The 27,117-nt window shown below is 36.9% G+C and overlaps 2 protein-coding genes across 2 annotated transcripts; one reads left to right on the top strand and one right to left on the bottom strand.

The window, feature by feature from the left end:
* Nucleotides 1-15,110: 15,110 nt before the first annotated feature.
* Nucleotides 15,111-18,405, top strand: LOC121260610 (E3 ubiquitin-protein ligase WAV3). Its single transcript, XM_041162547.1, has 2 exons — nt 15,111-15,998; nt 16,105-18,405. The coding sequence occupies exons 1-2, from the start codon at nt 15,606-15,608 to the stop codon at nt 18,013-18,015; spliced, it is 2,304 nt and encodes a 767-aa protein (XP_041018481.1). The 5' UTR covers nt 15,111-15,605; the 3' UTR covers nt 18,016-18,405.
* A 4,841-nt stretch (nt 18,406-23,246) lies between these two features.
* LOC121259868 (glutamyl-tRNA reductase 1, chloroplastic-like) lies at nt 23,247-26,780 on the bottom strand. The gene is made up of 4 exons (XM_041161667.1): nt 26,627-26,780; nt 26,292-26,595; nt 25,248-25,489; nt 23,247-24,777 (listed from the first exon to the last, which is right to left on the bottom strand). Exons 2-4 carry the CDS (start codon nt 26,527-26,529, stop codon nt 23,650-23,652), a joined length of 1,608 nt encoding a protein of 535 aa, XP_041017601.1. The 5' UTR covers nt 26,530-26,595; nt 26,627-26,780; the 3' UTR covers nt 23,247-23,649.
* Nucleotides 26,781-27,117: the final 337 nt, after the last annotated feature.

The following is a 27,117-nucleotide window of genomic DNA, read 5'->3' as shown; positions in this document are numbered from 1 at the left end:
TTTACATTTAGCATTAATATGCGTGTGTTATATTATATAATATTTGAAGTCACAAGCGAAACAGAAAAGAAAGAGAAAGAGACATTATTCTGCGAAGATTCTTAATTTGAAGGTTTTCTGTAGCATGCTCTTAAACTAATGAGATATCGCCCAGCCCTTTGGATATGGTTGTCGGAGTGGACATGAGCCGGGCATGTGCTGCTCTGATCATTGGCTGCATTATTGATGTGTTTAAATTATATATGGCAGTGCAGTTGGGGGGTTTAGGGAGGGGGGGCCGCACATAGCCTGAAACATTGACCAAGATAAAGGAGTTGGTACCACAAAGGTAATTGTCAGCAGTTAAAATGCTCTCTGTTTCAGTTAAATCATGGTGACGCTTCATGAAACGAGACAACCGAGGTCGACGTTTAACCATCAATCAAGGACTTCTTTGTCATGTTTATCTTTTCTTTCTGAGGTTTTTTTATTAGAATTATCGCACTTTCTCAAAGTGCGAAAAGTTACTGCAATTAATGAAACGGATTGAAATTCAATGAGTTTAAGGTGAACATTTTTTCACGAAGGTGGAAAATACAAAAGAGTACTGGATAGTTAATTCATTAGTTTAATTAAAATATAAATTTTCCCAAGTAAGTTGAACATAAATCACTTTGTAAAAAAAAATATACTCATAAAACTTCTATTAAATAAACCCACTGTTTTGATAATTCAAATAGGATTATCTTACTTATAAATTAAGGCCCCATTTTACCCATATGGGTCATGGCTTAGGCAAAAGCTTGATCCAATTTCCAACGGCTCATATAAATATAAGTCTCGTTTGATTACACAAATGAGATGAGATGAGATAAGATAAAAGTTAAAAGTTGAATAAATTATTGTTAGAATATAAATTTTTAGTATTATTTTTATTTTGAGATTTTGTAAAAGTGAATTGTTTATTATATATTGTGTGGAAATTTAAAAAAATTATAATGATTATATGAGATGAAATGAGATAGTTTGAATTGTATAACCAAACCAGGTAAACACACTTAAAAAAAAAAAAAAAAAACTAAAACTGAAGAAGGCCATAAAAGTTAAAACCAACCTTAACCCAAACCTTTGTGCCATAAACTTTGGAGACCTTCGATCTACTTATCAAATCGCCTCTACAGCTAAATGCTTATTTTTTATTGTCACATTAACAAATTGAAGCATTGCGTCGGAAGATAACTTATTAATTTAAATCTTTCTTGGGTTTTGTTTTTGTTTGCAGTCTATGCCTTCGAGGATCTATTTAGATTCATCTGTCAATAGCAGGCATTATTGGTCAAATCACTTCATGATTATTGACATGAATTATTCATCCTTACATGTATCATATCATTATTACCCAACATTTTAGACATCTTTAGATGAAGCAGGGCATCCATAAATATGTGGGTGCGATTCGATCGGAGGAAGGTAGCTTATGAATAGAATCAATGAAAAATAAATAAATACATTTATTATTTTATTAATGGCAATCATGTTATAGCAGCTCAAATGATGATAGCCATAAACGTGCTAAGCGACCAACTTTCCCCAGGCATCCAAACTTGCTTTTGTTGTTTCCTTAACAATTTCTTTCTTTCCTCGCCAGAGCGAATCAGCTCGGCCAGTCTTAGTTAGAATCAACTTTAATGTCTACAAAGCCTATTTTAAAGGCTCTTTGATCTCTCTTTAGTCAAAATTCTAACGCATGGCAGCATTATTATAAACCTTATAATCCAAAGTGCAATCTAAGCAGGTGAGAGCAATGATTTTAAACTGTCTTATTGGTTAGACATTTCAACGCCACTATCATCTTGGTCCCGTCATCAGATACTAATAAATCATTGTAAATTATTGGTCCCCATATCCCTACCCAAAGTTTTCCAAGTTTTAGGCCTTTGAAATTCGTATCACCTAATTAAGTTGACATTAATTTGTATCGATCGACTTATTATCCCTTTGGTACAGCTACCTAGCTTATAAACATGATTAATTCGTCGTGACTACCTTAGAACACTAGCATTGGTTTCTCTATATGCATATGCAAAATCACATTTTTTAAATATTGATTTTGCATATCAAGAAAAACTTACACATTAGATTACGCATCTTTGAGCCAAATAATAATAATAATTAGTTATTTTTCTCTTTTAGATTTCTTTCCGTTGGTGGAGAGAGAGATTGAGAGAGCAAGGAGAAATAAATGTTTTGAGGCAGGGTTTGTTTCCGTTGCTAGAGAGAGAAAGAGGGGGGATAAGAGAGAAAAAAGTAATAAAAGAAGATTTGAAGAGTGAACATGAGTGCATCTTCAAATTTGTATAAATACTGTTCATAGTTATACAAATTTTTGAATATGCATATCCAATGCAGTTCAATTTAAAGTCATATTATGCAAATATATAGATGCATGTGCAAATGCATAATCTAATACTAATTCTCTAAATGATTAATATTGATTATCATTTTTGACCCTGATGATCACGTAGGTAGGAATTATTATGTACTTCTCCGTGTAACTATTTCTTTTGCAAATTATTGCATGCACAGTTGAACTTGCAAATGTGACATTCGATTATGGAACTGGAACCTTATCGGTTGCTTTAGGGAACGACTTGATTGTAGCTCTTAACCTGTTTTTTTTTTTTTTTTTTTATTCATTCATTTCTGTCCTTGGATTTTGCCTCGTCCTCTTTTCTTCTGCGTGCAATGCATATATCCCAGCCAAATACAGACATTTGTTTCTCTGCATCATACCTACTGGGATCAATACCCATGACCTGCCTCCGATCCAAATCTATGCCCATTCCTTCAATTACTCTCCTCAAAAAGTGTAAAATCTCCTGCTAAAGTGGCAGCGGATAGAGAGTTTGCAACAGAGTGAGCAGCAAGGAATGGCTATAGTGGGATAACTTTCTCAAAAGCTAGTGTCGATGAAACAATTCCAGTGACCAGAAAGCAGAGGAGATAACAATCTTTGAAAAGACCAGTAAAGGAAAAACATAAACTAACTTGTTTGAATGCATGATTTAACCTATTCACTTTATCTAAACGTATTGAACTATATTGATAAATCACTTAACCTTTTACAAATTAATCCAACTCGATCTCTTCCCCCTTCAATCACTCAAACACATGATTCCCTAGTTTTAGAAGTGCATGAACGAATATATAATATATATATATGTGTGCGTGTGCGCGCGCGCGCGTATCCGTGTGTGATCAAAAGGAGTACTCATGCTAATAGTTAGGCTTAACACGCAAGTACTACTTTTTATAATTTACTTCTAAGATTTGGAATTGCTGTAACGCTTGGATAAGTTGGAGTGGATATATATATATATATATATATTATATATATATATATATATATATAGTAGGGTAGTTGCGTTTGGTGGATTTGAAAAACATGAAACTTGTATATGTTATACAAGTCGTCTAGATAATATATTAATTACCAGGAAAGACAAAATTCCCCCCAACTCATTACATTCCTGCATGATGGGTCTGATCGATGATAGATGCATGCATACGACTAATTTTATGTGAACAACGACCTAGCTCTTTAGAAGACACGTTGCACGCTGGCCTGTAAACAGAGGTACGTACTAGATAAGGACAATTGTAGTCTGTTTAAGTTTTACAAAGTCCAAAACTCAAAGCTACTATTAAATTAAGTAGATCGACATGGACCTTTGTATATAATGAAGCTTTAATTTACCCCATCTTTCGGTGCAAAAACGATATTCAATCCAAAGCTGGCAAAGTAGTAGTACTATATATTATAACATGCATGAATGGGGTCATGACTTGTTTTATGCATCATGTCTGCAACCCTAATCAGTCTACAAAAACATTCCACATGACCATGCAGCTTGTTCGTTGTAACCTTCTGCTATGTCCTGCATATTATTAGGTGCATGAGATTATAATGTCAAGTCTTAAGAAGCATAATTAAAGCGCGTCCATATTGGGTATCGTCGTTTTTTTTTTTTTTTAATTGTGTTTGAATTAAAATAGGGGAAATATCTAAAATGGACGGGTACTACAGAAGAATTCTTGCAAGATTAGAAAGGAGGAAGCGAGGAATAAAGTGAAATACTTAAAGTGATTAGATATGCTTTAACGTAGGTATATTATATGAGAATGTACATTCAACGTATATTAAATCCTGATCAGGTCAATAGATCTACCAATAAATATACTTTTTCCTGAGAAAGCTACAAAAACCTAATCTGGAGCGTATCTGTTATATGCATGCCATGAAAGGACCTTCATGAGTAGGATGCCACGCCACAGAGAGTAGATCAGGAAAACAGCTTATAGCTAATATGCATATATGGTACGGTTTTCAACCCATCCTTCCCAAAGTACCAAATGGATTAATGGAGCCCCAAATTAAACTTCCCCTTTCTGAGATTTCCACAACACAAGCTGCATGCATAATAAAAACAAACCAAAGAGTCACAACCCAAAGATTTATTATTGATTTGGGGTAATGATATGTGTTTGTGTGTGTGTATCAGTACTGTATCAGCTTGTTTTCTCCTTTCTTATAGCAATCATCCCATCGATATATTAAGGTCTATACAATTATTCATTAATTAATTTCTTCTGTCGCCTTTTCATATATTTTACACATAGTAATTCACTCTTGTCAATCCCAGATAAGCTTAGGCTCTGTTTGGGAACATAATTGACTCAAAGATTTTCAGGCTATTTCATTATAACTATTTACAAACGGTTACTTACTAATTCATAAATTATTTGCTACTATTCACAAATAATCTGAAATACTCTTATCATTCCAAGACAAACTTAGACGTGTCCCTATCATCCAACACATGATCCATGACTATCATGTCAAGTTTTCACGACTAAAAGGTGGTGGGAAGAGTAGGCTGTAGTTCTTGAACACGTTACCCTTGAGTAGTAGATTGGCATCAGAGCCTTATCTTTTCCCTTTTATTTTATGCCTAAAACTATTCATTACTTTTGAACATGCACTGGTTCTGGTCCCTCCAAATGAGAAACGTAACTAGCTAGTTAATTAGTTTAAATAATTAGAACTTGCATGTCCTAAAAAATTAAAAAGAGATAAACTTTAATTATCTTCTAACCGTAGCAACACAAAAAGGCTCCCAGCTTGGGAGTAACAGTAATCACAAGTTATGTAGTACTCGATCGTTTTGTCGGGCAGACACAGCTTGGAATATTCATATATGATTGCAAGAAACGTCCGTACGTTCAATCTTGCTGGTAAATCCTCTGCAAGACTGCAGGCTTGTGCGCTATCCAATCAAAACACGATCGAGCTGCCATGTGGAACTGACATATATATATAATATATATGATCAATCGTAGTGGGCCAGAAATCGATCGACATGGTTTTTTGACCCATAGATTTCGTTTCGATTTTTCTCATGATTGTTGAGTTGGGTAACTTTGAGGCTGTCTTAGAAAATAAATACGTACTTTATGTATAAAATAATTAATCCACTAAATGCATGATATATCGTCTTGATCAACTCTTCAATCTTCCTTCTCATTGTTTCGTGATAAATTAATTCAGCTGGCCTTTCTTAATTTTTCGATTTTTTCTTTTCAAACCCAACAATTAATTATGTATTTTAATTTTAAAAAAAGGTTTATGATTTTCCCCCAAGTTTTTGACAAATGAAGCATGTATTATTTGACTCGAGCTGGTTTCAAACAAAAATATTCTAACAACCATATATATATAATATATAATTTATATATATTGCATGCATTATATATACATAGTACTCAGTCGTCACCATCACACTAGAATACACATGACATTCCGGTTCTAGAGAAGAGCCATACATATAGCTAGAGTTGTCCTTTTTTCTGTCTAGTGGTGATCGTCAGCCGATAGAAAGGTACTGGAAAAAGGGCTGATCAGGTTAAATAATAAGTTTCTCACATGAGTTTAAAACCACGTTGTCTTTCGCTAATATATATTTACCTTTTTTTAGCTCTAAATATATATATAGTGTTGCGGGAATGCCTGCCTTCAGATGGAGCATTTATTAACCAAACTAGTACTATCCATCTTTCCAACTTTTGTTTGGATCGAATAGAACACAGCAAATGCATTAATATAGCGTCAAGAGTGCAACTAGCTAGCCAATATCAAGGTTGATCACGACACGCTCGTCGTCGTCGTATCTGCCGCACGACGACAAAATATTGCCGTTAAATTGCCTGCTTTGGACCACCATATATTAATATTGACATCACCACTTATATATATTATACAGTGCATGTAGTTGTGAACAAAACTTCATGGCATTTGTATTGATTGGTCAGGCTAATTTGACCTTCTGTCCGTCGTTTGAACAGACATGACACTGATCGGTCACATTAATTTCCCTGAAGCTAATTAAGTACTGATATTTGTATCTATTTCATATAATTAAAATATATCCATCATCCTCATCAATCCATATCCATTAATTGAGGGCAGTCTTCATTTTCAAAGGAAATAAATAAATCAATCTCAATTTCTTCTGACTTTATGCAAAGTGCAAAATGGTTGGTATGTACATCATGTCCCCCTATGTACACTAAAATGAGTCCTACTTCTCGACTGACAACAATAAAATAATATCATGATAGTAATATGGCCATGTTAGCCACGCTATGTTATAAATATAATATATGGTCGTTAGGGTTTCTAGCAGTTAATCAGTTCAGAGCCTGTGCCCCAATAATGGTTACATCTCAACGACCATTCGATCGATCGGAAGGAAGGCTTTCATTTTCGAGCTCATTAATGTCCTTATTCATTATTGTTTTAAGCCTTTTTTAAGGATTTTCTCTCATGTTTTGAACCAATTTCCTTTTTCTAAGCCTCATCACCCATGTGATCAGCTCAACCACCAATTAATGTTAGTAATTTGGACGAAAAATTATACATGATCTCCTTATATATAATCTGATCTATTTATTATTATATATTATGATCATATGCTCTTTCTTTCATTGCATGCTTTTCTTGTTATTAAAATTCAACTTGTCATAATTAATTAATTTGGACATGCATGATTAGGGGGAGTAATCTGTAATCCTCCTTGATCTGAATTATTGAACAAAAAGGAATGTCAAAAATTTCTCATCATGATGACATCATCGAATCTGAGTTACCTTAATTAACAAATGGGTTAGGAGATTCAGCATCCCATAAACTAAAGCTCAATAAAATGATAACACTATTAATTACAGTTAAGATCGAATTCATTAAAACAAATAAAAAAAATCAGTTTATCATGTGATCATGGCGCTACGTGCCCATATGTTGGCTTCTGCAGCTTGCTTCACATGTTCGTTCATGGACACATTTTGAGGCGATATCTTAATAATTATCAAATTGCTGCAACAATCCTCAACTTGTAGTACTTTTAACATATATAGTGATCAATGCCCTGATGGGATCGATATCTCTTCCATATGGGGTATCCAATTCATCATGTCATGTGCTTGCTCTGCGCGGGCATCTCCTAAACTCCAGATCAAACTCATTAATTTACAAATTAAAGCATCACTACTTTTAAACAAACCTTTAATTCCTCGATCAATCGGACTTCTAAATTAAAACCTTTTTTCTTTTTTTTTGTGATTGCTTAATTCTCAACGAGAATTGTTTATTATAATTATTATAATTATTATATTTCATTGAAAATTATTTTTTATGTGAATTAATATCATATCACTGATCATACGATATTTTTGTAGAGTGATCATGTTACTTTTAGAGTGCGTCTATATATCAGCTGCACTCTTCGCACACCTCACATGATTATTATTTTTTTTTTTTACTCAGCATATGAGGTGTGCTGCAGCTATAGACTGATGTAAATAATTATACCTACTTTTATATAGTATTTTATGATAATATCCTTCATTTTAAAATATGATGATAAAATATATTGTGAAAAATATTGTGTGTTTATTATTTTTTAAAGAAAGAAACGAAAAAACACAATTTTTTCTTCTCAAAACTAATATCTTTTTATTAATGCATGACCAGCGCCATGTGTTCAAAGATCTATTAGACATTTGTCTTACTTGTTGCTTGCACTGTCAGAAGGGAGATAATTTTACCAAAAATTTCTCGATGCATGCTGGTCAAAAAGGGTTGGCCGTTTGCTTTTAAAGATGGTTTATTTGTCAGATCGATAAAAAAAATAATAATAATGATAATGATGATGATTTGATGAGTACTGAATATAAAATGGTTGTTCTGAATGTTGATTTCATTTTCTATTATTTAAGAAACAAGTTCTTTGAATTATATAAAGATACGACCAATAAGAAAACAATAAACAAAAAGACAAAAAAAAAAAAAAAAAGGATTTATATATATTAATAATGCATGTGGATGGGTTAGGGAGGGGAGGGGGTCTGCCCTGGGACGTGGGATGGGGTCCCAAACCAAAGGGCCGGCAACGACTATGATTTATGTTCACTCACTGGGTCCCGCAGTGAACCTGTGATGGATCAAAATAACAGGCGGACCCCACCTTAGAACTGTCCCATTATTCATTATCATGTTATGCTAATTCCGAACGTCCTCCATGGCTGACATTTATGGTGATCAAACTTCTTCTAAATTTTAACACAAAAATTATTTATTTATGATTAATTATTTTTAACAAAATAATTATTTTTAATTAAAATAAATCTATTTTTATGTAAATAATTTTTTTATTACAAAAAAAATGTCACAAAGATCTGTTTTTAGGGTGCTGATTGGATGGAGATGACCCTGATATTTAAATAGGAACCGCTCTCCCCACCACTCGATTCGAATTCCATTAACAACCTTTTGAGGATCATATAATTGCATGGGGGTACGTATCTGATCTCATATATATGATCGTTAATTTGCCCTTTGAAATCATTAGCTTTGCTATTTATAAATTTGGTACGTCGATACTTGTAGGATTTATTATAATAATAAAATATTCAAACATCAATACTTTTTAATCAGACCCATTTCAGCAATTATTAAATCTGTAACAAAAATAAATTTGTACTAAATATTTTCATACTTCTTAAACATAATTTGTGCGTTTTGCATGAAAATATTTCAAGTACATACTTGAATTTAATTATACGATATTTGAAAGATAGAGAGCAAAAGTAGAGGATAAATAAATAAGCAACATGTTTTAAGATCAGGTACTACTGGTTGAGGAAAAAATGAATCTATCTCAATAATTATTAGAGTTAAGGCTGTCTAGCTAGCTTGTCTGTAGATAAGTAGTACTACTCTTATTTCCATCAACCGGGTCATTTATATTGTTGCATGCTAAGACGGCCTGAAGCTTAGAACTTGAAATTCGATTATATGCATGGATGATAGCTATTTTGACAAATGCATGGGGGGACTGTGCGCAAGGGATGAGGTGATATGCAATGGACATGGGCAATTTATAGTGCCGTACGTTTCTCATTATGAGGAGGCCAGGGACTAATATCATGGATAAGTAAAGTATTTCATAGATGGTTTGAATTTTTATTTGAAAGCTAGGCTACAATTGATGAGGGATGTGAAGCTTGAGTCTGCAGATCCAAGGTTGTGATAACTTGGTTGCATATGGAACAGGTTGTGTGCCGTGTTATGAAAAGTATTGGATCAGATATTGTTGTTATCATGTCAAACTTTGCAGATGCTACTTAATTACTAGTATTTTGCTCGGCTTGATTTTTCAAAATAAACGAGGTGCTCGAAAGACATATTTATTTGACATGTTACAACCTTGTCTAATTTTATAAAGTAAATATGTTTTTTTTTTAAATAATAATATTAGATACAATCATGAATTATACAAACAAGTGCCGCATAATAGTATTTTTAAAAAAGAGTGATCTTTTATTAAAAAATTATTCTTTTATGTATATTCTCATATTTACTCTTTTTTTTTAAGAGTGTGAGCACTTATACTCTTTATAAAAAAAAATATATATCATTTCTCTTTCAAAAACTTAGAAAAAAAAAAAGACAAAAACAGTTCCCGTGTAAAGAAAAAGGGGGGCAGGTACCAAAACTGAACAATTTGTCCAAATTGTTTTTATGAGAAAGACTCAAATGAAAACGATTATTTTGGTTTTTTTAAGAAACCTAAAATCCGGTTTTTTAATAGCTCCACCTTCTTTGAATTCCAATAAGAAATCAAAACAATTAAAAAAAAAAACTCGTAGAGATTACTGTACAGGACCGTTTTCTTCGCTCAAGTGTTGAAGAAAGGATTTTGGATATATAGCATTAGGTCATATCACAGGAAAAAAAATATATATATATATATATATATATATATATATATATAAATGCAACATCCCACGATTTTCTTATAGAATCTTCTTCTTCCTCAACTTCGCCTCATTCGACACATTTGACTAAACGGCGTACGTGGTGCCACGTGGAAGTTGAACAACCGAGATGATGGTGACATGGGCATCCCACATGGGATGTTAGGGCCACGTTGGCAAAACAAAAGGGTCCACATGACAAAGCAACCTCGGTACTTTCAATACTGTAGATGCACGTATTAATTAGTTGACCACGCCACATTATATGCGTAAGTGCCCACCATCTCAAATACCCGGTGTCAGTCCAGTCTAATCACTAGTCTTGGCCACTGCCCACTTTTATTTCTTTCCCTTTTTAATGTTTTTTTTTTAATTATTTTTTGGACTTAATTAAGGGGAAACAAACTGCTAGAATTTATTTATTTTAATGATATTTTACAAATCACTGTTTTGAGTTATAACGACAAGAAAACTTGTTGCAGCGAGTCTTTTTAAAACATAAAAACATTAGAAGAAAAATCAGGGAAACAGAGCTAATGCCTAATCCTACTTCTTCTAGTCACGTTCTCCAATGAAGCCAAAAGATTAACGAAATTAGTAAAAAAAGAAAAAGAAAAGGGAAGTTAAAGCTTTACTCTGCCTAACTTAAACGAAAAAAAAGAAGTCATCGAGCTAGTAATTAAAAAATGATTAGGCTGATTATTTCCATACTTTATTCCCGGATGGAGTTGACATTTCAGAAAAACCAGTTCAGCAGTGGCCGTTCCCTATGGGTGAAAAACGTCAGCATGGGGAGCACAGCTTAGGTAACGGCGTTAGAATCAGAAACCTACCCAAAACAAAGGACCCCACGTGAGTGTCGGAATTATTGACTTGATGACACACATACACAGAGACAGGACTCTCGCTGCAGCTTAATTGCTGTCAAAATCAACTCTGTTGATTCTCTTTTCGGGAAGGTACCATAGCCGTGTGAATCTCCCAATTCATCTTTTCGAAACTGGGTTTGCAATTCAAAGTTCAAGCAATGAACTGTGAGTGGTCGAGTATGGAAAAGCTTTGCTGTAGGTTTTCAACGAGGGGAGTTGGCCTTGTAATTTAAAAAAACAAGGAGCTAGCCAGCTAGAGTCATGCTCTTGCTTTGTCCTTATCCCCGTCCTCTTCCAAATTGTAGTGTACTATAACTCACATAATTACTAAATAATTAGTTCAGTAATGTGACAAAGTTTGAGCACACTGTTTTTGTATGCTTTCAATTAGGAAGCTTTTAAAATGAGTTTATTACTAGACTATTTGAATCATGACATAATGATTAGGAAAAAAACCTAATGTATCATAGAACAAACAATATTTCGTATTGTGTTAATCTTGCTAGTTGGGACTTGGACATGAAAATAAAAAATATAATTAAATAAAGATAGTGACACAGGACCAGAATATGATAGTATTTTGATGGCTAGTTAAACAACAAAAGTTAAAGATTGTGATTGAAAAAAATCACAAACATAGATAAATTTTGAGATTATGATTTTACTATAAAATAAATCAATCATCATTTCCTGAAGCCCACAAGCCGGGCTTAAATAGCTAACGCAAAATGGCTAATGCAAAATGGCTAAATTCTAATTAAGGCCAAAAAATATAGTACAAGATTAAATAACTATGGTTAAAATCTAGCATAAGAATCCGGAATAAAATCGTTATTAAATATAAATATTATTGTAAAAGAAAATTAACGAAAATGAAAGAGTTGACGATTTAGAGGTAAAAACAACTGATTTTGGAGTCTACAAGAGGCCCACCAGGCGAAGCGTGGTAACTAAGATGTGCGCGCTAAAGAGAACTTTCCGAATTGGGGTTATATGCGTGATTATGAGACCTATAGCCAAATTTATAGTTAAAATACTGATGTCGTCATGTCTCATCGTCCAATCCAAGAATAAGTCTCATCGCTCAACTAAGGGGCATGTCTCATCATCCTAAATCTATCGCTTATCGTCCAAATTTTAGGAGTACTTATATCTTCCAGTCGGTTTTGTGTTGGTTTACCTTCTTGAAGCAGTCTAGTGTTTTTAATGTCGCATCTATCAGCTAAGGTTCAGTGGCCTCAGATTGGGACTCGGATCCCCTGCATCAAATAATTGTTAGATTGACAAAAAAAAAACATATAAAAATAAATGTTACAAACCAACATGTGATTGAATGGCATGACGAATCATAATACATTATATTTTCTAACTATCTTTAAAAAATTTATTCAGAAGTCACACTTAGCGAACATGCAAACCACGGCGCACAAAATGAAGAGGTTGGACCGGTAAGTCTTGTGAAATGGGACTTTCATTTCAGCTCCAAGGCAATGCAAAGTGCCAAAACCACTGGGAAGTTGGGAACAGTACTAGACAGTCAAGGCGGGACATGATCCGGACATGATATGTGGTTTTGAAGTTGAGGAGGAGGAGGAGGAGCCCTCATGTGGGAGTCTGAGCCCCCTTTGCCCTCTTATATTCTGGATCCCCTAATTCCCCTACATTTAATTTGCCTTTGCACGCACGTCTGATGATACCGTAATTAACAGCACCAGACATGCAGAGCTGGGACCCTGACCCATCCATCCATCCATCCAGCTTAATTTCATTACTTATTATTATTTTTTGGTAACTCGAGAATTTACGAGCGAAAATTTACCAGTGTAGGTAGGGAGGCTGCAGTCCTATCTGGTTCCTACTTCCCATGCCGCAAAATTTGCGACTGCATGGAAATTTGGGTGCTCGTAATTGACCCCGCTTTTTATTTTTCATTTTATTTTTTGGTACAGTAATAAGATTCCCGTGAACGTACATGCGGTTGATTGGGACTATCATGACGCAATGGACCTACCTAATCCACGGCTAATGATGCTATCACTAACCAAATTTCAAGTACGCTCTGATACCCCTCTCTAACAGCACTGACAGAATTGCATCGCACCCATTTTCGACACCGTTTATCTCACGCTACTTGTAAACGCGTGGGTAAAAGAATAGTTAAATAGCGTCAGGATTTTCTTGGATGTTTCCTGTGATTGAAAATAAAAACAATACCTCAATAAAATTAACCAATGATATTATATATATATATATATATATACGGTCAAGTGTTTGGATTTTAACTTCGATGTTTCCTGTGTCTTGTTTCTATCTATTTCTATTTAAATTATAATACGTGTTAGAACATTATTAATTAAGAGTGTGGACCATAAAAGAAATGACTATTTTTCATTTGAATTTTAGGACTCAAAAAAAAAAAAAAAAACTGGGTGATGAGAAATAAGCCATCACAACTGAATTGAACCATGCTCTACATACATGTACACGCTGAGCAATTTTCTGTCGAAGCTTTCCCACAAAACTCCATGATGAATGTGATGTGATTCAACGGCCCCGGCCTCTTCTCCTTCGTCTCATTGTTTTGTCTTATATTTTTTTCTAAGTTTAGGATGATGAATGCCCAATCTATTGTATGTTGACTACCTCTAAGTTCCACGACATGCAGCAATCTTGAACCACAAGTTGTTGATCTGTAGGCTTGGATAAAGGAAGTGATCAAAGGTAGCAATGGAATCTCATGCGCAACCATGCCCTCGCACTGCATGCCAAATATAGCTCGCGTTGTATTGTATAAGTCCTTGGCCTCGACTCTTCCGAATCCAACCACCACCTCTCCTCTCTCACGTGTGCGTCTATCGCACAAACTAGTGCAGGAACTTGTGAACTACTGACTGCTACCCAACAGTACTACTTAATTGAACCATTTCTACTTATCTCTCAACCTCTCCGTTTGACTCCAATATCGACATAGCTATAATGATCCGCCTGAAACTAATACCTTACATTATATTTATTTGCTGTCACCCATCATGCTCAATAACACAATCTCTATCTACAGCAGCGCGGCAGATGGTTTCGATTGAATAAATTCATGGATTTAACATATCTCATAAAATTGATTTTATAAGAAATGATTGTTTATTCTTTATAAATATATCCAATACATTATCCACAAATAATGTTAGATTATTTCTCAACATTCTCCCTCAGGTGCATGTCAGTATTTTTCCTAGTCCTTGTCACGAGATAATTAGTATAGGCTCCCATTCATTATGTGACAAGCTCTAATACCATAAAAAAATTCATGAGTCTAACTCATCTCATAAAACCGGTTTTACAAGAGAGGATTGTACATTATTTATAAATATATCCAAGACCTTATCTACAGACGATGTGACATTATTCTTCAACACCGATAACATCTCTTTTAGGTTTTTAAGCTCAATGAGTATAGACCTTTCTCATCTATTTCTAACAATTTTCCCTTTTTGCCAAGTTTTATGAAATTTGGCTACAAATATTTCTTATTATTAAGTATTAGATAATTTTGAATTATTCACAGTTATGCCATGTCATTAAAATTCTTCTTTTACCTTAATTACGTTTCGTGACCATGGGAAATACCACATCCGTTCTCTACATTGTTTTATATTAAAGAAAGGAAAAATCTAATTGTAAGCGATTCTACGTATTAATACGCGTACTCATTCAATATAATTGGTCAAAAAATAAATTTTATTAAAAATAGTACTAATTTGAATTTTGAATATAAAGGTAATAACATTAATATATAGATTGATACGTAAACTTACTTGTATATGACAAAACTATTAGAGAAAATGGTAATGATGAGGTTACAGATCTGTTAATCAACAAAGAAGAAACACGTGCCGGTTGCCAACGTAAATTCCCAAATTACCTTTCCAATGAATATAAATATCCAGTGCAAGAAAGGATCTACATGTATCTCACAACGGGAGAGAGAGAGGCGGTAGATCTCAAGCCTTTTTGTTGCAGAGATCTTTTCGGGGTTATCGATAGAGAGTATTATAGAAAGTGAAAAAATGGGAATGGGAGCCATAGAGGAAGAGAGTAAGGATAACAGAGAAAGGTCTGGGTGGTCTGGGGCTCTATCCTTCTAAATCCCACAACTTTGTCACTTTGCTTTGTTTCATTTGATCCCATGCTCTTCTCGCTATCTCCAATCCTGTGCCTTTTTGTCTTCCGTGGCAGCCTCCTCAGATCCATCAAAACAAAACCTCTTTTTTCCTTCGTCTTCTTCATCTCTGAAAATATAAACAAAGTGGATATATAGAAAGATAAAGAACCACAAAAAGTATCTTCTGTACGTTACGCGTCGTTCTTATCATTTGGTCTCTGAAAATGGGTACTGGTTGGAGAAGAGCCTTTTGCACTACGATCCCGCGAGACTCAGATTCCTCTTCACTACCTGACAAGCAACAAAGAAGTCCTAGTTCCAGCCCAAGCCCCAGAAGCTGTACCAGATTGGGGTTCCTCTCCGGTGGAGGTGGAAGCAACCCTTCCACGCCTCGTTTACAGTCTCAAGCAATAGTCAAAAGCCCAAGCCTGCGTTGCCGAACAAGTACATCAGAGGCTTCTCAAACGCCTACTGTTAACGAAAGTCCGAGACTTGAATGCAATACCAGCACTCCCAAGACCCGTTCCAAGAGCCCAAGAACACTGCTTGGCTCAAACCAGACCTCTCCTCGATCCCCTCTCAAGCTGTCACTCTTCAAGAACAGTTTCAAATTCAGAGTAAGTGCCAATATTGAATCAATCGTAGCAAGGCCGAAATACGAACTAGAATAGTATTAATCATCATGCAGAAATCTGACTCTTTTTCTGGTTTTTCCTCTCACAGAGTAGCTGTGGAGTCTGTTTGAACAGTGTGAAGACGGGTCAGGGAACAGCCATTTACACGGCGGAGTGCGCACACGCATTTCACTTCCCGTGCATCGCTGACCATGTGCGCAAGAATGGCAGCCTTGTTTGCCCTGTGTGCAACACCACCTGGAAAGACGTACCTTTACTCGCCGTCCACAAGAACCTTGGCTCCCAATCCCAGCAACAGAACGAAGTGGAGGAGAACACTAACAAACACAAAAATCACGACCTCAAAGCAAAACCAAAGATTGAAGAGAAGAAAATGTTAGAATCGTCCCCAAGAACTCTCAAACCCAAGCCCGAAATACTACAGCAGCAACCAAAACCATCCTACGATGACGACGAGCCGCTTCTATCTCCCACAGCCGGTTCTCGGATTAGCCCAATCCCCGAGGCGGATGAGAATGCCGTAGAGGACGAAAACGACGATGCGGAAGAAGAGTTTCAGGGGTTCTTCGTCAATAATCCCAACCCTCCATCTTCATCCATCAAGTATTCCGACGAAGCGCCAATCAACGGCAGGGATCAGAGGAACGTTCGGGTGAGATTGTTACCCGAGTCTGCACTAGTATCGTCCGGTAGGTCCCACGACACCTACGTGGTTGCTCTGAGAGTGAAGGCTCCACCGGCTCGCAATTCGGGAGCGTCAACGCGTCTTGACCGGGCTCCCATCGACTTGGTGACGGTGCTCGATGTCAGTGGCAGCATGACCGGTGCCAAGCTGCAGATGCTGAAGCGCGCCATGCGTCTAGTCATTTCGTCGCTCGGTTCGGGCGATCGGCTTTCCATTGTGGCCTTTTCAGCTACTACCAGAAGGTTATTGCCCCTGAGGAGAATGACGGCTCAGGGTCAGCGCGCCGCTCAGCGCATAGTTGACCGGCTCGCCTGTGGTCAAGGGACTAGCGTGGGAGATGCTTTGAGGAAAGCTACCAAGGTGCTTGAAGATCGGAGGGAGAGAAATCCCGTTGCCAGTATCATTTTGTTATCCGATGGTCAAGATCAGGAGGATGGTAGGGTCCGCGCAAATCAACGCCAAGCGTCCAGCCACGTGTCTTCAACCCGTTTCGCTCACATTGAGATCCCGGTTCATAAGTTCGGGTTCTGGAACCACCAGCACGAGCCGGACGAGGACGCCTTGGTCAAATGCGTTGGCGGCTTATTGAGCGTAGTGGTGCAGGACCTGAGGATTCAACTTAGGTTTCCTTCTCCAGCGGAGATCTCAGCCATCTATTCCTGCAATGGACGGCCCACAGTTCTCGGCTCTGGTTCTGTTCGGCTGGGTGACTTGTACGCGGAGGAAGAGAGGGAGCTACTCGTAGAGCTGAGGGTTCCGTCCTCGGTAGCTTTAGGTGCCCACCTCGTGATGTCCGTTCGGTGCCTTTACAAGGACCCCGCGTCACAAGAGGTTGTGTACGGCAAAGAACAGGCACTGCTTGTACCCAGTCCGCAAGCCGTTCGATCATCGGCACCCAGGATCGAACGGTTGAGGAACGTCTTCATCACCACACGGGCCATAGCCGAGTCCCGGCGACTAATTGAGCACGACGAGTTTTCAAGTGCCCATCAGTTGCTCGCGTCGGCTCGAGCATTGTTATTGCAGTCGAATTCCGAATCGGCTGACGAGTACGTTCGCAGCTTGGAGGCCGAGCTGGCAGAGCTTCTCTGGAGGATACAGCAGCAGCAACAACAGCAGATGTTGATGATGATTCAACGAAGGAGAGGCCACGAGAGGGACTTGATGGGTGGCGCTATAGTGGACGAGAATGGGGAGCCGCTGACGCCGACGTCGGCTTGGAGAGCGGCTGAGAAGCTGGCTAAAGTAGCCATCATGAAGAAGTCGTTGAATCGAGTCAGTGATTTGCACGGGTTCGAAAACGCCAGATTTTAATAATTTAATGCCAAGTATTAAAAGAAATTATACATGTTTTACTCCGAAAAAGGAAGAAGAAAAGGAATCGAGAGGAGAAGTGGGTGGCGTTGGGGAACAAGCAGGTTGCAGACGGCAAGGCCCCTTTTGCAGTGGAAGATCATATCAGAACAGTTGATTAGTAGGTTGGGATTGATTTTGCTGAAGCATGCATGTCTTCTTCTTTTTTTGTCTTAATTAGCGCAATTCAACTGTTTATGAATCCACATCTCTTTGTTTTGGAGAGACTCTCCCATTCGTAGTTTGGTAGGGATTCGTGATGAACAAACATAACCCAGAAATTGCAAAAAAAAAAGGTTGTAAATGCTAGCTTTAATGGAGTTCCTCTTCTATATATGTTTGGATGAAAAATGACATTCTATCGTTGGTTTTGACGTGTGAGTACGTAGAAGTCTTATTACACTTATTGCCATATGCTCTTAGGTTTTGATAGGTGGGGTGGTCTAGTGAGGGGAATAGGAGAGAGATTATGGATGCTCAATAAATTTACAGTTCCTAGGAAATACAAAAAAAGAAAAAGAAAAAAAAGAGAGTAGAGTAGGACAGCATGATGGATTAGGTAGGAGGACTTGAATGATGACCAAATCAATATTCTTTTGGTTATTCTATAGTTTTAACGAGCATCTTTAGATCAATTGAGGATTTCGAAGAAGCTTGCACCCACGGCTAGAGGGATCATGGGCTCCTTTATCAGTTTTCTTTCCCCTCTCTCCCTTCTTCTTTCTCCTCCACGTCATTAATTAATTAATGGTGGGAGGGAAGCGGACCATCTGAAATTATTATTTAAACCTCAAACAATAGAATAGAGCCACCTAGTTTTTAGAGAACGGTCGAGCCTATCGTTGTGCACTGAATGAGCGTGATAAAAGATTTTGTTCAGAGCTGAGGGTCTTGAAAAATCAATATATTGGAAAGAGTAATGCTAATTACGCCTAGTTTATTTTCGTAAATAAAATAAAATGTGATAAAATGAATTGAAATAAAATTAAAAGTTAAATAAAATATTATTAGAATATATTTTTTTAATATTATTTTTATTTTTAGATTTGAAAAAAATAAATTATTTATTTTATTTTATGTGATAATTTAAAAAAATTATATTGATATAATTAAATGAATTTAAAATTGAATTAGAATAAAATAAAGACGTTATATAATTTTTGTTTTAAAAAAAATTAAGGAATACTGATAAAGAATAATTTTTTATTTTTTTTTTCATAATTTATTTGAAGTAGTAATACATGGTATCAATCACGTCAATAAAGGAGTGAGGTGATAGAGAAGTAGAGTAGTAGAGTGGGCATAGCATTGCCACATCTGTACACATTTACTTTATGAATAGACCATAATATAGCCAGAAGCAGTGTAAGAAGCCAGAGTACGTGATAAGATATCTTGTCTAATATTCATGCATTTGCATTTCTCATCCCGTAAAAAAGTGTCCTTTCTTTTGGATAACTTGTTCTGTATTTTCCTACTATTTCCTCGTTAATGTCTTGTTTCTCCTTTTCTATTTTTTTTTAAATAATTAATTTTAAAACAATTTTATATTAATTAACGTGATATTGGAGTAGGATAGCTAGGAATGAAATAAATAGGAGACATGCAGTATATAACTATATACAACATTTTAATAGCTTATATCGCTATGATAAAGTGACCCTTGATAGTATTAATGTGGTCCTACTCGATGAATTACCTCTTTTTTTTTTCTTTTTCTTTTTTTTTTCTATTTATCAAAGGAGTTGAATTATCTGTTCGTGAATATTATTGGGTTGAAGAATATATATGAGTTTGATTCAGAGGGGGATGTATAGTTTTGCATGCAGCAGTATAGTTTTCAACTTTTCAACAAATGTGGCTGAAAACTTTGACTGACTTGGATGAATTATTTTCTAATATATATATATATATATATATATATATATATATATATATAATTTTCTTCATTTGCTATGAGTTGCTGCATTTGAGTATTTGTTAGATCGATGATCCTAATTCCTCGTTTAAACCTGCTATTTTAATTAATGTTATTTTTCCCTTTAAAAAAACCAAGAAAACACGACGGTCCAAAAATTAAGCATTCAACTTTCTCCACTGAAACTGCTGAGCAAATTTAGCCGTACGTGTTTAAGTGAATTAATTTGATTTGTATCAGGATCTTTATTTTTATTTATTTATTTATTTATTTATACGTTGTGGAGTTGGATCAACTGAGCCTAATGGAAAAAGAGCACCAATTATGACAGATTTCAATTAAAAAAAAAAAAAAAAAAGCTCATTTTTCTGACAGTCTTATGATCATGATCATCGTGGCGTCCTGATCTCAAGTTTCACGAGAGAAAGATCAGAGATGCATGCCATGAATACGTATGTTTAGAAATACCTCTTGGGTGCACTTTACCTTGTTTCACTAGAATTTCGATCGCAGGATTCAACAGTTTTGTCCCTTTGCTAAAAAAAATCTGCTGCTCTAATGTCTGGTACGCCTAAAGACACCCTTGCGCTGTAGTCAAATGTTTGGATGAGTTGTCCTTGATGAGTTTTGGCTCTGTTCTGAGTTGCCAGTCTGTACTAATTACCGAGTATCAAAATTTTTGCAATCTAGCCCCCATGTGAGGGACCAGTACAATAATATTTTAGAAATCACTCCATGTATATATACTTAAATCCCTTTAATCTAAGAAATTCTTAAATTTAGAGATAAATTATAAGGGGATCAGGATTTGCATGGTGAGCTTAATCTTGTTATTGGCTTAGCCATGATTGGGGTAATTAAAATGAAATGATATAGTTTGGTCAATCCTTGTACTATCACGTTTGTTTTACTTTTGTTGTTGTTGTTGTTGTTGTTGGCACTCCAAAGATTCACATTTTTAAACTTATATGATGTCGCTTTCTTATTTCAAATGCTGGAGTACTATTCATGTTTGTTTCTGTTGGACTACGACGAGGGAGGATATATAAGTTGAGTATGATTAATGAAATTCTCTATTCAGTTTAGAATCTAGACGGCTTAGAAAAACAATGTAAGAATTGGCGTTTATACAGATATGTGTGTTGAAAGCTTGGTTTATTCTTGGACCAACTAGATGGTCATCAAGTCAATTGAAGAATTGTAACGATTTTTTCTCTATAAGGGAAAAAAAAAAAAAGGTTTTTTCTTCGGATTTCCTTCGATGGTACTTGTACGAACATGAATAATGTTGATGCATTTTCGGGTCAAGGTTAAATGCTCATGGTGTGGTTGGATGACCATCTTCTCTTGCGCGATAATTCGCGGTGGTGATGTTAAAATATATGTTAGTTCGAAATTCCATTCATCGAATTGCTGACCATTGTTGTTAGTCCGCTGAAGCATTGCATGCAATTCTCAGCCAATTATGTGACCTATAAAGAACTAAAACCCTTGGGAGTTTATGATCAGGCCCAATTCGAGGCTATTCACAGCCGTCCGATCAATACTAAGGGCATAAAGGGTTACAATCGATGGGCATGATCATATATGAAGGATCCGAGCAGGCAGGGACACGAAAGAAGGTGCTCGTACAGAAGCACATGCGGACCCTACATCGTACCAACTTCCATCCCAGCAGAAGAAGCCCCCTCGTTTGTGTCTGAATCGTATGCAATTCGATATGGGGGATTGCAGACGATAGTAGTACTGCTCAATTTGTTCTGTTGTCCACTCTATCAGGCATGCATCGGCATCTCTCAGTTGATGCGTTCTCGTCCCTAATTGCTTGGGCCTTACTAGCTCTGTATCTCCCCACCAGTTTTTAGCTGTTTATATGTATTTGTTGCCACTCTCTCTCTCTCTCTCTGCGTTGTACTGAAAATAGGTGAGTGATCGTCTCGTCCACGTCCCAGTGCATGACCCACAAACATCAATCAAAAACTGCACCGACCAACAATGGGGATACAAATTACAACATCCAAAGGATCAAAATTCAGACATATATATATAGAGAGAGAGAGGCACAAATGTAGATGAAGTCTTGTGAAGGAATGGTGAAGCATGATGTGAGCTAGTCTTCTCCACCTGTGGGGAGAGGAAAGAGGTCCACCTTTGCATGCGGCTTGTTAACAACACTTTTGTGGAGAATGCCTGAGGCCACAAACAACATGAAGAAAGGTTTGGTTCGTGTCGTGCATTGACTCAAGGTGTCATATAAATAAAAGAAAGGTGTTGTCAACTTCAAGCACTAGAAATGGGGCCAATATGCCTGGCAGGAAAAAGGCTAATAAGTTGTTTGGGTTTTGGGAGATAGCTAGATAGCTAGCTGATGTTCTTCCTTGAGACTGAGAACGCCTCTTACAGAAGAGAGACACCTTATGATGACTCTCTTACCGAAATTGCTCGGTTGCCCCAAACGGTAAACCCCCCGTGTTCAATTATTTTTCCTCGTTATGGCACGCGGGTGCTACTGTATAGATATTCTCAGACTACTGAATAGTAAGTATTCCTTATTAAAAAACATAATAATAATTGTAATACATTTTTTGTTTTTTAATTTTGCTCCCAAGCCATGGTTCCGGGCATCCCTAATTGTATTTCTTATTGTAGAAACACTAAAAGAGAAGGGACTTGTCACTTTTAACAACTGGATTCCTATGGCTTACTTCCCTACCAATACTTGTTTGTCTCTTTTGTCCGTTGTTAGATAATTTCATGGTTTCTCTCAAGTTCCACTATTTGCCAACAAAGCAAGTGACAAGTGAGTCTATTTTCTTTGTCATGTCACGTCTCAATCCATGTACAGATCAGTGTCTTTATTAAGGACAGCCAAGAGCATCAGAATAATTTGGAATTGCCTTGCTGGACTTGAGGCCACCTTAATCATTATCTCAAGGTTGACCTGACAAGGTTCAGCCAGTCTAGAGGGTCTTGTTCACTGCGAAGATGAGGCCCAAATGTCAAGCTAAGTGCAAAATATTGACCATTTTACGAAATTCAGGCCCATCAAGTGTAGAGGGTCTTGTTCATGGCGATTATGGGCCCTCATTTATGGGCTTAGTCTGAGAAGGCCATCCTGTTGTCTCTAACCATGGCCTTGTAGAGCAAAATAATAAATAAATAAAAAATGATGCTTTGTTGTATAGAATCAGAGCTTCATGATCTGGAAGCTGAAGGAAACCTCAAGTCTCAACCAAGTTATCACAATATTTATGAGAGTAAAGGCATCTTATGACAAAATGTAAATCACATTCACAATAGAGACCCAACGTGTACATCAATTACAAGGTCGTATCCATATTGAAATAATCAACATATTAATTACAAGGATTAACTGAATTTCGGATACAGACCATAAACTCTAAGGAGAACAATCGTTACATGGATTAAGCTCACTTCATAATCCCTCAATTTGTATCCTAAAAGCAGAATGGCCGCTAAAGAAGAGGCTGAGACATTGCCTTGTGCTGATGAATGAATTCAAGGGTCAGCCAACAGCAACCAACACTGTTTATCTACCCAATTGGAGGTTACAACAGTGCCAACACTCTAATGAAATCATAGTATGAGGAGACTTTCCCCTTACTCAAATTTTAGGAAGTAAAAGATGTGTCCTGAATGAAATTTGACAAAGGATCTTACTTCTGGCTTTCTACCTTAGCTCGAAGCTTCTGTTCTAACACAGATATCTCTGTCTCGAGGCTAAACATTCTATTAAGAGCATGCATATTCTCAAGGGTCTCGCTCAGGGTCCGGCTGTCACTCCCATCACATCTCAGGTGCTGCATCGGACCATGAAGGAGTTTGTTCACTATTCCTCGGCTAAGATCCTCCACAGCTTTCCTTGTTTTCTTTGGTATATCATCACCCATCTTGGACAAGCATTTTTCTAGCTCCGCAACTCTGATTCTTTCAGCATAAGCCCTCAATTTCTTGATGGTAGGAACAGTCTCCAATGAATCCCTCCATGCCTCAAATTGTTTTGATTCCTCGGCAATAATTGCTTGTGCTTCCATTGCTTTCCGAAGGCGATCCTCTTTATTGGCAGCGACAACCTCCTTAAGGTCATCAACATTGTAAACTCGCACAGCTTCAACATCTGCGACGCACGAGCCTACATTTCGTGGAACTGAGATATCAATGAAGAGCCTCAAGCCACCAACTTCTGAGCCAACAGGGGGCAGGCCCTTAACATGCTCTTTCAAAAATAATGGGGTTTCTGATGCAGTGCTGGTAAACACGACATCTGCTTCAGCAGCGCAAGTTAGCATTTCTGTGAGGGGTTTGTACGTTATCTCAATATTCGCCAACTCTTCACGGATGGCTGCAACTCTCTCCTCAGTTCTATTTACAACCACCATCTTTGTGCAACCTTTTGCTGCCAAGTGCTTGATCACAAGCTTCCCCATCTTGCCTGCTCCAATAACCAACATTTTTGCTGAGGCATGTGAGGATTCAGGGAGCTTCATTAAGGCCAGTTCAACTGCAGCAGAGCTAACAGAAACTGCCCCAGCAGCAATGTTAGTCTCAGTCCTAACACGCTTCCCCACAGTTATCGCGTGCTTGAACAGCCCACTAATGTTCCTCCCAAAGCCAACAACTCCTTGCCCAACTTTGACAACCTGTTTAACCTGAGCAAGAATTTGGCCTTCCCCAAGGACAAGAGAGTCGAGACCTGCTGAAACTTCAAAAATATGCTGCGTGGCATCTTTGTTATAAAGCAGAAACCGATGTTGACAAAGTTCTGAAACTGGGATCCCACTTGTCTGCCAAGGAGAAGCAAGAATATTTTTGAGAAATATAATTGCGTTCATGAAAATATGTTAGGATATGGAACATTACTACAGAACAGAGTCACGTGACAAGCAATGTGTTTATACTGTGTCTCAAATTCAATGCATCAAAAGACTACAAATAACATGCAGAACAGTAAATCACTACTGGGAAGAGGAAAAAAATAATAGCAAAAACAATATGATTTGGGGAAAAAAAGAACTAGGGAAAATTGGATTAAACAAATTGTCCAAAAGACCAAATGCAAGACAGATCTCGATCAGAAATCCATCAACAACTTGTCTTTCACTGCCAACATTCTTAACTTGACCAATGCAAGTCAACAACTTCAGTTAAGAGACTAACCACCAGGTAATTGACAATTCAAGAGAAATCCCATAAGAAGAAACAATTTCGGTGGTCTATAAACCAATCCTAGTGTTGATCAAGAGAAGGAGAGCACCTTTGACATCCATTCAGTCACTTCTTTGACACCGCGATGCTGTGAAAGAGCCACAACATATATCTCCATTCTATTGCAGGTGCTAAGAACAGCAGCTTCTTCTATATGATTTAAACCACACAGCTCCCCAATGGCTCGAGGCCACTCTGCTTCTGGAATGGCAAGCTTTTCACGCATCTCAACGGGGGTAGTGTGAACACTAAGTCCAATAACCACAATGCTACTCCTCTCTTTTGTATATCCTGGAAAGAAAAACGAATTGGGCAGTTCAGAAAATGCACATAATTAAAAAAATTTTAACATATTGTATTCCCAATAACACTATGAAACTCACAACAAAAAATTAGAAAATAAAAAGTAATCAACCTCGTCTTTGGGACAAAAAGAATCTCGTATTAAGAGTTAAGCACCGTAGCCCCATTGATCATTTTGAAAGAGATAATATATTTAGTGAATCTCATCACAAACATTGGAAGTGCTTACAAAAACTTCTTGGATTTTTAACTCATTTCCATGCACCTCCATCTCGGCTTTATATTTAATCTGAGGGCATAACAAGGCAAATATAACGTGTATGTTTAATGTTATCGGTAACCGAGAAGGATGCAGAAGTATACTATATTTAATTGGCAAAAGTATTAACATCCCAATGATTTCTACACAAGTAATATAATCATCAATTTCCCTAATTGTTACCTATGTTTTTTTTTATTTGTCAAATCTAAAGAATGACCGTTACCTATATTAGTATCCCTACATAATTTTAGGCAAATATAGATGGTTGTGAACGAGCATTCAATCTTAGAGAAGATTTATTTTTTTTTCCAAAATTCATGTTTAACAAACCCAACAAGTATACCCAATTGCAACTTGTTAAAAAACGCTCAAATATTAAGAAATGCAGTTGACTAAAGCAACAGAAAAGATAACAATTTAGGGAAAAAAAATCAAAGAAAGGGAAAAAATCAAATTATATAATAGTCAAAGATCCAGAAAACAGATATTATAAATAAAAAATGAAGAAAGGAGAAACGGGGCTATTACTGTCAGCTGCGGATGTCTTGAGCTGTTCAAGAGCGGAAAGCTTCTCGGTCTGAACCAAAGCATCGGAGGCTGCAACCTCGCACCTGACTCCTCTCTGAATCAGGATCTTCCTGCTCCGAATGGGCTTCAGAAGAATCGGAAACTGAGAAGCAGGCGAGGAGGCCCTGGACGATGGCGAAGCTTTCAGTAACGGAGCCTCCAATTTGGCAGCCGCAAAGCTGGTGGTAGAGACAGCCATCGCTAGGAATCCGAGGCCAGGCCCTAACCCTAGAATTCGCAGAGAAAGAGCGCGAGATTGAAGAGGTTTGCTTCGGAGGGTAGAAAAGTAATGTTAGACTTGGTGCGAAACTGCGAATGCGTTCTTTCTAGTTTCTGGTCCTTAATAATGGTCCAAAACGGAAAAATATGAGAAGAAAATGGGGAAATATTAATGGGATTTTGGGGGGAGATGAGTTTGTGATCTCTTCGAGTTCTGATTGGCCAATGGAAGCGCACGTTTTATCCACACTCCCTTCTCCCCATCCCCTCTCTCTCTCATTCTCAATGTCAGCCTGTCCTTTGTCTTCCTTCGGCCCCACTTCATCATTCATAGACTCCGAAAGATTTTGTGCTTTTTTTTGAATCTTTCTTCCTTCAAGAATGGAAAAATCATAGACTTCAAGAACGGCAAAATAAACTCTCTGATATTTAGACCATCTTTTAACTTTTTTATTCAATTTTTTTTTTTCATAATACAGAGAGAATATGAATCTCATCATTAAATATAGTAAAAATATATTTATTATCTTATTTGAGATATATTAATTATTAGTAGGTAACAACAGTT

This window comes from Juglans microcarpa x Juglans regia, chromosome 4D, assembly GCF_004785595.1.
Source record: "Juglans microcarpa x Juglans regia isolate MS1-56 chromosome 4D, Jm3101_v1.0, whole genome shotgun sequence".
Taxonomy (NCBI): Eukaryota; Viridiplantae; Streptophyta; class Magnoliopsida; order Fagales; family Juglandaceae; genus Juglans; species Juglans microcarpa x Juglans regia.
Note: the sequence above shows the minus strand (reverse complement) of the source record. Positions and strands in the feature narration are given on the sequence as shown.